The following is a 13253-nucleotide window of genomic DNA, read 5'->3' as shown; positions in this document are numbered from 1 at the left end:
TTTATAGTTATTGCTTTATTATCACAGAATAAGGAGCGGATTTCCACGTGCGCTCTAGAATTGGTCACAAAGTCTTCTTCTTGATTTTCAATCGTTTTAAACGTATGTACGTGAGCCGCCAATGGTGACTGGTAAATGTCACGGCCATCGCGAATATGTGGTGGGCCCGGGACGAAGTCCGCCCATCGACCACCAGGGGCGTAGCGCGCGTCGAGCGCGATGCGTTCAGGACGGGGCAAACTGCATTACCCCGCTTGCACATTACTTTACTTACCTCGAATCAAAAGACGACTACGTCGTAAAATGTTTTAAAACGATTGAAAATCAAGAAGAAGACTTTGTGACCAATTCTAGAGCGCACGTGGAAATCCGCTCCTTATTCTGTGATAATAAAGCAATAACTATAAATAAAGTGGTAAAATATATTTGACATTCCCCACAAATGTGTGGCGGGCCCGGGACGACGTCCGGCCATCGACCACCAGGGGCGTAGCGTACGATGCGTGCAGGACGGGGCAAACTGCGTTACCCCGCGTGCACATTACTGTATTTACCTCGAACCAAAAGACGACTACATCGTAAAATGTTTTAAAACGGTTGAAAATCGAGGAGAAGACTTTGTGACCAATTCTAGAGCGCACGTAGAAATCCGCTCCTTTTTTCTGTGATAATAAAGCAATAACTATAGATAAAGTGGTGAAATATATTCGACAATCCCCACAAGTGCGCGAGCCCCTACCAGAAGTTCGTTGCGCCGCCCTTGGGGGCAAAAGTGGTGACAGCTAACGTACGGTAACCAGAGGGCAGCACAGGAAGCGGCCGCGTGGCTTTGCTCGTGAACAATGTCCTAACTAATTTCTGGGTCGGGGCGTTTATTACGTTTTTTTTGGCGAGAGCGCTCACTTCTCGCACTGTCCGCACCATCGATGGAGTCCAGTGTACTCGGATGGTGATACCGTGCGACAGTTGACGGCGGTGGCTTATCTACGCTTGTCAATTAATGTGTTTCGCGTGATTTTTAATTGAGTTTCCTTCTACGTTCTAGATGCCAGGAAAACCATCCCTCGGATTCAAACGTTACCAGTTCAACTGACGATCCCAACGCTACATTAACCTATGTACATTCGTTACCCGTTCCACTGCACGGCGGTTTACATAAATATATGTCTAAAATCTGATTGAATCCGAGTGCCGTCGGCACTAGAGTTCTAAATCCAGTAAGTTATGTCAGAAACGAAGAGAAATTCCCGGTAACTTATCGGCAATTTCTCCAAAGCCTTTTTTATCGAGAAATTATGAGAATTTGAAGTTTTCAACAGAGCGAACGAGAGGTTTCGATTTGCTATAGAGAAACATCATAGAGAGGAATTTCCGTTGTACGTTCTCCGTAGCCAATCAAAACCTCCCATTCGCTTCGTTGCAGTATGTTCTCCGTAACCAATCAAAACCTCCCATTCGCTTCGTCGCAGAATGAAATATCAGTTCGTTTGAAACAAATGGCATGGAATTTTCCGTGAAGTTGTACATACGTGAATATTTTTAGCTGGAGGTAAATACGACCTTATAATCAATATTTTCTAACAGTAATTATTACTCTTTAGCTTGAACTTTGAAGTTGATTGAAAAAAAAAAAAGTTATTTAAATGAAGAAACCTAAAGTATAAATAACAAAATTAACGTTCTCTTAAATTCTCAATGTTCCCGGTAACTTACGGTATGTTTCACAGTTACCTTCTCCAATTTAATGTTACCGAGAATTTTCGAACTCTACATGTGGTATTCGAGTTTACCTCTTCCACTGCTGTGCGAGGTCTAGATATTTTATGGTGCAAGGTCCATTCCGTCTCGTCCGGGTCACGTGGCTCTCCCTGCTATGTTACGATTGGCCCATAGCCCAGCTAACCAATCGCCACCAAAGCCGTCTGATTGGGCGATTTCCTTTAGAGGCCACCAATTCCGATACTTCAAGCGAAACCAATCGAGAAGGGGCGACCGTTTGAACGAAACGCGCGAACTTGCCCGATACCTCACCTACGATACGCCCATTAAGAGACCGCGCTGTCTCTTTCTCGATGCGATATAACGCGTGTAAGACAATGACGCGACCATACAGTTCCTTTCTTCCGTTCCTCTTTCGGGGGGGCCGCTCTATAGTGCTACGAAGGCAATTCATTCATGGTCGTTCGTGGTCGTTGACTGTCATCGTTGGTCATTATCGTTAGTCATTGTCATCGACAAGAATCGCGGTCGTTGCTGTGCGTCGCTGGCTGTCATTGCCGTCGACAGAGTGCACGCAGGCGAGGCAGGCGACACGGAAGTGGGCCTTAATCGGGCCGGAACTGGCCGGAACTGGCCGGAACTCGGCATGGCTTTAGGAGTGTTTCGAGTGATGCTGCTGCCCGCGAGACTCGCCCGCTGAGGAGCAAACTTGTGGCCCTGGAAATCTGGAACGAGTTCGAGAAATGGCTTCGCTCTCCCTACCTCGGGTCCTGCAGCAGAGGAAGACCAGTTTAGACCTCGAGCGCGAGCATTTCGAAAAATTCCAGGTACAGGGCTTTAACGGAAGCACCGCAACACCGGAAAGTTGCGGACGAGCGCGGCGAACGTGCGAGCGAGTGGGAGTGTCGTTCCCGAGTTGGATTCGATCGCTGCCCGCTGATAGCGGTTCTTGCGATAGGGAAACGATCCAAATCGTTCGCTGATAACGAGATAAGCCGTTCCTTAACAGCAGTGAGTCCTTTGGTCCACTTCGCTCCACTTCGCTCGTCGGACGTTGAACCACACTTTGCGATTAATACATACTTTGTGCAGAGTACGTGGTGTTGCCAAAAAACCTTCTCTATTGTACCGTAACAACTTTCAAGATTTTTATTTCATACCGTTAGCTTTACAGATAATGCATGCATACGCAGTACTCGGCGCACCGGTACAGATTTCAGGGTGAGGAATGAAACGGCGAATCGTGATCTTTTGTACGTGCCGATCGTAGCACGATTTTGCTATAATTTTCATTGTTATCGTTTAATACCGCTAACATGTCACCTACACTACCCCTTACTGACAAGCAACTTCAGCTGCTGGTAAGTAAATCTCTGCTTTAGTTGCAGCCTTCGTTCCCCTGATTATTAAAATCCCTAATTTGTCATGTTATCCTATCTCATTGAAATAACTGGCTTGGTTAAACGACTAACGTCACCCGTGGATTCATTTTTGCGCAAGGATATTCATATTCTGCAAATCGTAGGTTTGTTTGAAAACCCTGTTCCACTTTTTTCAGAGCATCAGCATTGGGAAAGCGATAAATCCCACCGAGACTCCCGTCAAAGAGAAACATGTACGCAGTATCCTTTATTGTATTCTTGGGTAAAAGGAGATAAGCCTTGTGAAGTCTGAAAAATAGCTTTTTTTTTTTAGTATTTTTTGTGGCGCCTGTAAAGTAGGTAAACAAATAAACATTTTTGCATGGAATTAAGATTCTGTTGAAATGTTCAAAAATATTGTTTTATTGGATCATGTACAATTTTATTTTTGTATAAAGTTTGGATCCGCAGATTGTGTAAATTCTATCGGCTCTGCAACTGGAGTCCTTTAGTCCTCTGAAATCACAAAGCTCGAGATTGCTTAAAGTATGTAAAAGCAGCTTCAGATAAGAGTATGGATTATTTTTTACAATTAAAATTTTGGCCAGAAAATCACAAATAAATTGTCCTTTTTTGGATGATTTTTGGACTTTTTTGGAATTTATCCACCATTTTGTGAATAATCAAAATATTACAATTTCCATATTCTTAACCGATACTGTATTCACATACTTTAACAGAATTATGAGCTTTTTGATTTCAGATGACTTTTAAGAACTTCAGGTGCAGGGTAAATGAAGCTTCCACAGCCTACAGAGTTTACTGTGAACACATTTTATGTTAAAATAGAACTGCATTTAATAAAATAAATAAATATTTGTCAACGGTTGATGACATGACTAATTCTATGCAAAAATGTTTATTTATCTATCTGCTGTACTGGCGGCATAAAAAAGTTGAAAAAACGAGCTATTTCTCAACCGCTGCAGTGTTTGTTTCCCTCAACTTGCTTGCCGCAAAGTTTTTTATGGTGAACAAAATTTTTTTGTATAAGTCTATTCATGAGAATGAACCTTAACATGAAACAGGTGCAATCATTGGGACGTTTCAAGAAAAGAGCGGTTCCATCTTTTGGATGTTCATACTCCGACAGCCACTCCAGGAGAATCGCATCGTAGCTTGGAAGTTCTGCCATGTGTTGCACAAGGTGCTTCGAGAGGGTCACCCACGAGTCATACCTGACTCTCAACGACACCGAGGGAAGTTGGAGGATATCGGAAAGTTATGGCAACACTTGCGCGAGGGCTACGGACGCTTGATTCACCTCTACATTCGCCTGTTGATCACAAAGTTGGATTTCCACAAGCGCAATCCTCGCTTACCAGGGAATTTGCAAGTAACAGCCGAAGAATTGGAGGCGATCGGCGAGAACGACATTAACGTGTAGTAAGTTACTCTCCTCGGGACTACCGTTCTCGAAAGGACATAACTTTAAACCGAGGCTTCGACTTAGCTTTCAGATGACCGTGGAGATGTTCGACTATATGGACGATATCCTCAACTTGCAGCGAGCAGGTGCAAATCACAAAGTATTTATAACGGTTCGGCTGGTTACACTGGGCATCACTAGTGTGGAATATTACCACTAAACGTGTTCGATTGGCCAGTTTAGTTTATACTACCCTGAGAGAAAATGTCACTTTCTAAACACAAAGAAATTTTTGTGTCAAATAGATATTTACTGGCTATTATCGACAAAGTAAGATTTAAAAAAATTAAGATAAATGATAAAAAAATATTCAAGTTTCTTAAGGTGAAGTGAAACCCCCCTTCAAATTAGTAGATTCAAATAAGACACTTTTTTAAGGGTACTGAATCAAACTGTCTGAAACTTTGACACATGAGTCGAGATCATCTAAGACTTATTCTGTTACTTTAAAATTTGGATTTTCGGATAAAAATTGGTTGACTTAGCCTAGACCAGAACCAAAATGGCGTCGAGTTCGCATAGTTTGATCAATGTACAATCAAACAACAAACAAAGTTATGGATGGCTCTAATATGAGGAACAAAAGTGTCAGGACAATTGTATAACGATTTAGAACACTTTAGTAATCGAGAAACTTCTATTCGAATGGGCTAAAGGTAAAAAAGTCTCTTATGTGCTTCTATGGTAAAACAAAGGTAACATGAGGTCTCGGAGAGAAAATTTAATTGACACTAAAATTACAGACGACACGGGGTGGCACTCTACAGTCAATTAAGGCATCAAAAACCACGAATCCAGGGTAATTCTGGAGTTCTACATCGATTTCTTTATAATTATTGTACGGAAACGACATAAGGAGTACGCCGTTTGGTATAATATAATTCGAAAAAGCTGTCAATAGAAATACGAACGTCGGTATCATAGGTGTTTTGAAGAATCCTTTTTACCGATGTCGATCAAATTTCTTGACATGTTACACTTCACCTTAAGCTCTACTTTACTGAATCTATTTGACTCGTTATTGTAGCATTTTCGGTGCATAAACGTATTAGAATGAAAAGTTAATTCACTTCAAGGAGTAAAAAACTTAGAAAAAGTGAATAGCATTCTTAAAAGAAGCTAGAATTTAAATGAATTACTAGTATGTCTGATGTCGTTCTCAAGTCTTTGACAGTTACCAGTGAACTCTTTCTTGCATCGACTTCCAAGAATATTTATTCAAATTTAATAATTCTTCATATTAAACATTAAGTTATTTAAGCCCGATACAACATTCAATCCAAACTGTGATATAACTTTCATTGATGTTCTTTTATATTTCATCAATTTTGTACATGAAATTCTGTTGAAAAAAACATATTCACTTGATATTAACTTACCATCGTTTGGGTTGCAATACTGATGACTTTTACGAAATCAGTTTTACTGTTACCAAGAAATTTCTTTAGAAAAAAAAAACATTTAGTTTAACGCAAGTAATTAATTTCGCTTAGAAAGTCCATTTTTTGCTCAGTATGTATCAGCGTATTGCATTCAACTTGACAATGACGGGTTGATTGTATACTAATCTACACACAATTCGTTACACTTTTACCATCGCCGCTAAAAGCAAGTGTGACAAATTTGCAATATAGTCGCTTCCGCGAACGACCAACGTAAATAGTTGCAAGTAGTCCTGGATTTTGTAAGTTCTTTAGGTGAAGACGAAAATGCCGAATTGGAAATACTTGCGATAATTGATAAGAACGGTTACGTTATGTCAGGTTCCCATGAACTACTGTCGTGAACTGTCGTTTCGCACCCCCACAGATTTTCGGTATAAGGGGTGGAGCATTAGAATCGAGGTTGGAGCACTAAAATAGCACTAAAAAGGCACTAAATTCTCCAATACGTTTCATTCCATATTTCCGATGTGGGGGTGCCTACTGTACATACATGTTTCGTACGACACCTTCCGTCTAAACGTACAATCGTGAAACTTCCGTTCGAAATCACCATGTTAGGAAACAAGAGAGAAGAGATTAAACACGTTTAGTTTTTCAGTCGTATTCCCGCCTTCTTGCCGCAAAGTGACATCCCAACGCTCATTAAGTAAATTTCATGATAACGAAACTGCACGTTTTCTGAATTTGTATAAAATGAAATAAGTTCTGTAAGATTCTACTTTAGTAGAATATCGCGACCGAGATTTGCGTGCGGCCGCGGCTGAAGAAAATGAGCAAATCTTTGAATATATCTGGATTTGGAACGAAAGAAGTGATTGTCAAATTAAGGTGAAGTGAAACACGTCGAGGAACTTGATCAACGTCGATAAAGAAGATTTTTCTACATGCCTACGTTGCCGACGTTCGTTTTTATATTGACAGCTGGGTCGAATTATATTGGGTATTGTACCAAATGGCATATTCCACCTGTCGTTTTCGTACAATAATTATAAAGAAATCGAAGTGAAACTCGAGAAATCCTCTGGATTCATGCTTTCTGGGGCCCTAATTGACTGCAGAGGGACCCCCTGCGCCACCTGTGATTTCCAGGTCAATTAAATTTTCACTCCGAGACCTCGTATTCCCATCGTTTTGGCATAGAAGTGCATACAACACTTTTATTGCCTTTATCCCGGTCAAATGCGAGCTTATCGATTACCAGAGTGTTCCAAATTGTCGTAAAATTGTCCTCACCCTTTCGATTCTCATATCAGAGCCTTCGATAATTGTATATTGATAGAAATATGAGAGCTCGACGCCATTTTGGTTTTCGTCTGGGCTGAGTTAAAAAAGTTTTGTATAAAATCCAAATTTTGAATGTGCCAGGACAATTCTTAGATGATCAGAAGTGACGTGTCAAATTCTCGGATAGTTTGGTCTAATACCCTTAAAAAAAAGTGTTGTAAAAAAGTGTTGTTCGAATCGACTGATTTTAAGGGGGTTTCATTTCACCTTAAAAAATTCAACAAGTTCTGCCTGTCAAGGATTGAAGAAAAAGTGTTACTCCCAAGATCGATCGTTGCAATATCCCCTCTTTAACGCATTAGCGTTTTCTTTTGTATTATTTTGACGAAAGTGTTCTATTATTTTTTTTTTCATATTTCATATAAAACATAACTCAAAACGGCACAGCCTTCGGCAACAAGATCATTCATGGTCGGCGTTTCGTTTAAGACTGTTAAGGTGAAGTGAAACCCTTTTCAAATCACTCGATTCGAATACAATACTTTTTTTAAGAGTATTAGACCAAACTGCCTGAAACTTTGACACATCATTCCTGATCATCTAAGAATTGTCCTGACCCATTCAAAATTTGGATTTTTGGAAAAAATTGTTTAACTTGGCCCAGACCAGAACCAAAATGGCGTCGAGCTCTTATACTTCGATCAATATACAATTATCGAAGGCTTTGATATAAAAACAAGAGGGTCAAGACAATTTTACGACAATTTAGAACACTCTGGTAATCGATAAACTCGTATTTGAACGGGATAAAGGCAAAAATAGTGTTGTATGCGCTTATGTGCTAAAGCAATGGTAATACGAGGTCTCGGAGTGAAAATTTAATTGACCTGGGAATCACAGATGGCGCAGGGGGTCCCTTTGCAGTCAATTAGGGCCCCACAAAGCATGAATCCAGAGGATTTCTGGAGTTTTACTTCGATTTTTTTATAATTATTGTACGAAAACGACAGGTGGAGTATGCCATTTGGTACAGTATCCAATATAATTCGACCCAGCTGTCAATATAAAAACGAACGTCGGCAACGTAGGCATTTAGAAAAATCTTCTTTATCGACGTCGATCGAGTTCCTCGACGTGTTTCACTTCGCCTTAAATCAATGTGAACGATTCACGCTTTCGATTGTCGTGATTAGCCACGCAAGAATACACGCTAAAGTCGTTCACGACAGTGGGTCACACCCCGTGGAAACCCGACATAAAAGTTGCTTCTTAGCACTTCCACGGCATAACAATGCACAAGTGCGTACATAATGCAACACTAGTGTAAGAAGGTATAACCCAGCTGAATACGGTATTATACTCCTCGCGTCCCAAGTTCCACGCTTTAAAACTTTCTCTGCTTTCAGTGTTCGGCTCCTTGGACTTATCCCGCTCCAATTCGATGACGCCGTGTGGACAATGTCGACTAGCCCCTCTTATTCCTTGCATCCAGGACGCTTCGCAACTCTACGATTACTGCGTGAAGATGCTCTTCAAGCTCCACGGTGCCCTTCCGGCAGACACGCTCGCCGGACATCGCGACCGCTTTTTCAAGCAGTTTCAGGAACTGAAGGGCTTCTACAATACGGTCAAGCACATGCAATACTTCAAGCACCTCATTACCATTCCATCGCTGCCGGAAGTGAGTTAGATATTGCCGGCTCGATGAGCTTATCCGTTTGCGTACCAGATGGTTCTGAAAAAACAGGATCGAAAAGCGCCAAAGAGCGCGATCGCGCTCCTTCGATTACGTGTCGAAAAAAGCCGTATAGCGCAATAGCGCTTATCATATTGAAATTTCGGGTGGGCCGTCAGTCGTCTTGTTGTGCCGCAAAGGGTATTGGGGTTCTTCTCGAAGAATTTGTTAACTCCTTTTTGGCATTTGGATGTGGTTCTTTATTATGCACAAGACAATCACTGCATGACCTACGGTCCGACGGGCTCGGAGTTCGGAATAGGACTGATTGTTCTAAGTTCATGAAGTCATCCCGTAGGGATGAGGGTTTCTGATTCCGTGGAGCTGGGCTCAACGGTTCTTTCCCATAGTCACCGGACTCTGTTGTCGCGGACGTCGGGATCTCTTCCCACGACGCATTTTGACACCATGTAGTTCGCAAACTCTCATGTATGCATTTCTAAATGACTATAGACTGACGGCATGACAGTCTGTTTCGGCCAAACGCCCTGGCTTTTCTCGACACAAAATCTGAAGAGCGCGAAAGTGGCTCGTGGTACGCAAACGGTTATTATCATACTTCTTCGACTAGTGATGATGATACGAGTGATCACGTGGGTTTCCTGCAGAATCCGCCGAATTTCCTGATCCAGTCCGAGCTTCGGACGTACGTCACACCTGTTGTGGTTCTCCCACCGGAGGAATCGGTTGACAGCGAAACCGTGGTTGACAGCCTTATTGACACCTCCGATTCCATCTCGCTCCAGGGAGATCATTTGGACTCTGTTGGAAACGGTTCCATCTCTCCAGACGTTTTAGCAGAAAGGTAAGTACTTGCTGTGTAACCTAGGTCGGAACACCAAATGATTTCTAGTCTCTGTTCTGAACTCAAAATATTGCATACCTTGTAAAAGGGGTCATTCGAGTGATGATATAAGTTTTTAAGGCGATGTGAAAGTGACGCCAAACTAGTCTTGTTTATGAAACTTCTCCTTGAACTGGCTGTATCGAATCGTTTCAAAGTTTACAATGTGAATATAAAGGCTATAAGATAGGTCCTGACACCCATGAAATTTGAATTATTTGAAAATGTGTTTATATGTATATTTTAAATTTTTTATTAAAAATTAAATTTTATGGGTGTCAGGACTTTCCTTATAGCCTTCGTATTCGCGTTGTAAAGTTTGAAACGATTCGGTACACTTTGTTCAGAGAAAAGTTTCATGAACGATTGACCCACTTTCCTATCTCCTTAAACAAATCTACTTTGCAGGGACAGTCTCATCGATCACTTGCACCAGGAGAATGGGAGGCAGAGACAGGAACTTCAACGTTTGCGCATTGAGCACTATCAGATCGTGGAGGAACTCAAAAATCGAGTTTTACAGTTGGAATCGGCTCTCTCTGCTAAAGTAAAAAATGACAATGCTCAGGGGCTTAAGGCGATATGAAAGTGGCATCTGAGGAGTCAATCGTTTATAAAATTTGTACGAATCGAGTGCATCGAATTATGTCAAATTTTCCTACGTGAATCCCTAAGGAAGATCCTGACAAACGTAACATTAATTTCTTCTACAAAAGTAAAGAATTGTGTATAAAAATATTAATGAAATTTCGTGGGCGTCAGGATGTTTCTTAGTACAGCCAGTTCGAAGAAAAGTTTCATAAACTAAACTCTCCAGATGTCCCTTCCACATCATCTTAAGGTGATATGAAAGTGGCGTCAGAGTTCTCGTTCATGAAACTTTTCTCTAAACTGTGTGTACCGAATCGATTCGAACTTTACAACATAAATATGGAGGATATAAGAACGGTTCTAAAACTTATGAAATTTCAATTTTTTTTACAAATTTATTGATAGGTATTTTTAAAATTTGTTATAAAAAAAATTAAATTTCATGAGTTTCAGGGCCTTCCTTATAGCCTCCACATTCGCGTTGTAAAGTTTGAGATAGTTTACCACTTCCAGTTCGGAGAAAAGTTTCATGCACGATTAACTCTTCAGATGCCACTTTCACGTCCCCTTAATATATAAAGACGAAAAGAGAGAAACGGAGAACAACGCTTTATCGTTTCAGGGTAGCGAAATCGTTCAAGAGAAGCAACTGACGAAGGAATTGATGAAGCACAAGGCGGACTTGATAGCTAAGTTCCACGAAAGCCAAGGTCAGTATGCAACATTTTCTTTTGTATCCCAACTAGCCATATGAGGCTTCATCTTAAACTTATACAACTTCTCCGGTACCTTTTAGAAAAGAACAAGACCATAGAAGAGAAGTTCCACAAGCTGAAGGAGGTGTATTCGAAGCTTCGAGAGGAACATATCGACTTGATCAGAAAGGTAAGGGTGAAGGAAGCATTAGCGTTTTGTTTTTTTCTTGTTGGTCTTTTTCCACTGACCTGTGTATTAACTGGATAACTGATATCTACTTGTTCTAAACGGAGAAGGCTTCGAAGAATTCGAGACACACCAGCGCCAGTAGACATGGACAGCGATACTAAATAAGTAACATGTGCGCACGTGTAAAAGTTTTGAACCGTCTAACCGTCAATCGCCGCAATAATAAATTTTGAACTATCAATTCGCGAAGGTAAAAATTTAAGATATAAAAGGACAGAAGAGACAATTTACGCGTAAAATGGTGCGTTGAGTACATTCTAATTGTAAGAAAGCTGAAGCTTATTATAAGATATTATTAGAAGCTATTATTACAATTTAGTTGAAACTAAAAACCGTCCTTTTTTTTTCTCCTAAGTATTTTAATATTTCTCCTGAATATTTTTCTATTTTTGTGAGTTAATATTTCTCATAAGTATTTTAATAGAAATGCCAATTATTTTCTTCCAGCAAATTAATTTTACACCTTTTATACTATCTGCAGTTAAAAACGCGTTGTTTTGGCGCATGCGTAAATACTACGATATTAGTTGACTTGTCCATGATCGGAGGCGCTGTGGTGGCTTAAAAACACTGAAGTATATTATATATGGTAAACTTAGACGCTCACTAGCGGGTGCGGATCGAGCTGTCCTTGAAGTCATCCCCATTACTTGGTGTACAGTCCTATTACATTCTTTTTTTTTTTTTCATAGAGAACTATCCCTAGATAATTAATTACGGGGTATAATAATTAAAGATAAATAATGCGAAACGTCCTGCATGATTTTACTGCACAGATATATGACATTCTGTCAAACTATTGTCCTACCGATAAGATTTGCCCTATCAATTCCCTGCATTCCACTAAAGTTTCCTTTAGTACTGTTCAAATTATGCGCACGCGTCGCTTAAACAAGGGCAGGTACTTTTTCTCTGAGGGTGAAACAATGATGGAGAGCCGCTCATCGCGTATCTTTGTTGCACCAATGCTTACTGAACTCTGTGTGACAAGGATGCAGAGACAGCCAAATCTATCTCTCTCTGGGACTAAGTTCGCCGTATACTCTAAAGCGTGGTGAGCGTTCCAGTTTACTATATATTTCAGTGCTTCAAAACCTCACGCCATTTTCTAGGATATCAGGTATCAAAGAATTAAAAAATCTACCTAGAAGCCCAAAAAAATCCGGACGTTTGATACTCGATAAATAGTACGTTAGCCAACGGATGGCGGCGCTGTAATCATCTTTTTATTTCACTTAAGGTGAAATGAAACCCCCTTCAAATCAGTCGATTCAAATACAACACTTTTTTTTAAGGGTATTAGACCAAACTGTCCGAAACTTTGACACATCACTCTTGATCATCTAAGAACTGTCCGGACACGTTTAAAATTTTGGTTTTTTAACAAAATTTTTTAACTCAACCCAGACCGGAACCAAAATGGCGTCGAGCTCTCATATTTCGATCAATATACAATTATCGAGGGCTCTGATATGAGAATCGAAAGGGTCAGGACAATTTTACGACAATTTAGAACACTCTGGTAGTCGATAAACTCGCGTTTGAACGGGATAAAGGCAAAAAAGTGTTGTATGAGCTTCTATGCTAAAAGGATGGGAATACGAGGTCTCGGAGTGAAAATTTAATTGACCTGGAAATCACAGATGGCGCAAGGGGTCCCTCCGCAGTCAATTAGGGCCCGAGAAGGCATGAATTCGGGGGATTTCTGGAGTTTTACTTCGATTTCTTTATAATTATTGTACGAAAACGACAGGTGTAGTATGCCATTTGGTACAATACCCAATATAATTCGACCCCGCTGTCAATATAAAAACGAACGTCGGCAACGTAGGCATTTAGAAAAATCTTCTTTACCGATGTTGATTAAGTTCCTCGACGTGTTTCACTTCACCTTAAAGAA

General features: G+C 40.6%; 1 protein-coding gene across 2 annotated transcripts in view; it reads left to right on the top strand.

Moving 5' to 3' along the window:
* Positions 1–2183: 2183 nt before the first annotated feature.
* LOC105694393 (huntingtin-interacting protein 1) overlaps positions 2184–13253 on the top strand; it is a 28519-nt gene continuing 17449 nt past the window's right edge. Inside the window, exons 1-9 of one of the 2 annotated variants that reach the window (XM_012415022.1) lie at positions 2184–2546; positions 3278–3341; positions 4169–4526; positions 4594–4655; positions 8645–8919; positions 9582–9778; positions 10226–10364; positions 11031–11118; positions 11205–11293. In XM_012415022.1, coding sequence (XP_012270445.1) covers positions 2463–2546; positions 3278–3341; positions 4169–4526; positions 4594–4655; positions 8645–8919; positions 9582–9778; positions 10226–10364; positions 11031–11118; positions 11205–11293 — 1356 coding nt within the window. In that variant the 5' untranslated portion in view covers positions 2184–2462. Of the gene's footprint in view, positions 2547–2947; positions 3081–3277; positions 3342–4168; positions 4527–4593; positions 4656–8644; positions 8920–9581; positions 9779–10225; positions 10365–11030; positions 11119–11204; positions 11294–13253 lie in introns of those variants that run through there. The other variant, XM_012415023.1, reaches the window with a different exon arrangement.

Source organism: Orussus abietinus, unplaced genomic scaffold (genome assembly GCF_000612105.2).
Source record: "Orussus abietinus isolate OABI.00-Male unplaced genomic scaffold, Oabi_2.0 scaffold428, whole genome shotgun sequence".
In the NCBI taxonomy this organism is placed as follows: Eukaryota; Metazoa; Arthropoda; class Insecta; order Hymenoptera; family Orussidae; genus Orussus; species Orussus abietinus.
The sequence above is the reverse complement of the archived record's forward strand: the minus strand, read 5'-3'. Positions and strand labels throughout refer to the sequence as shown.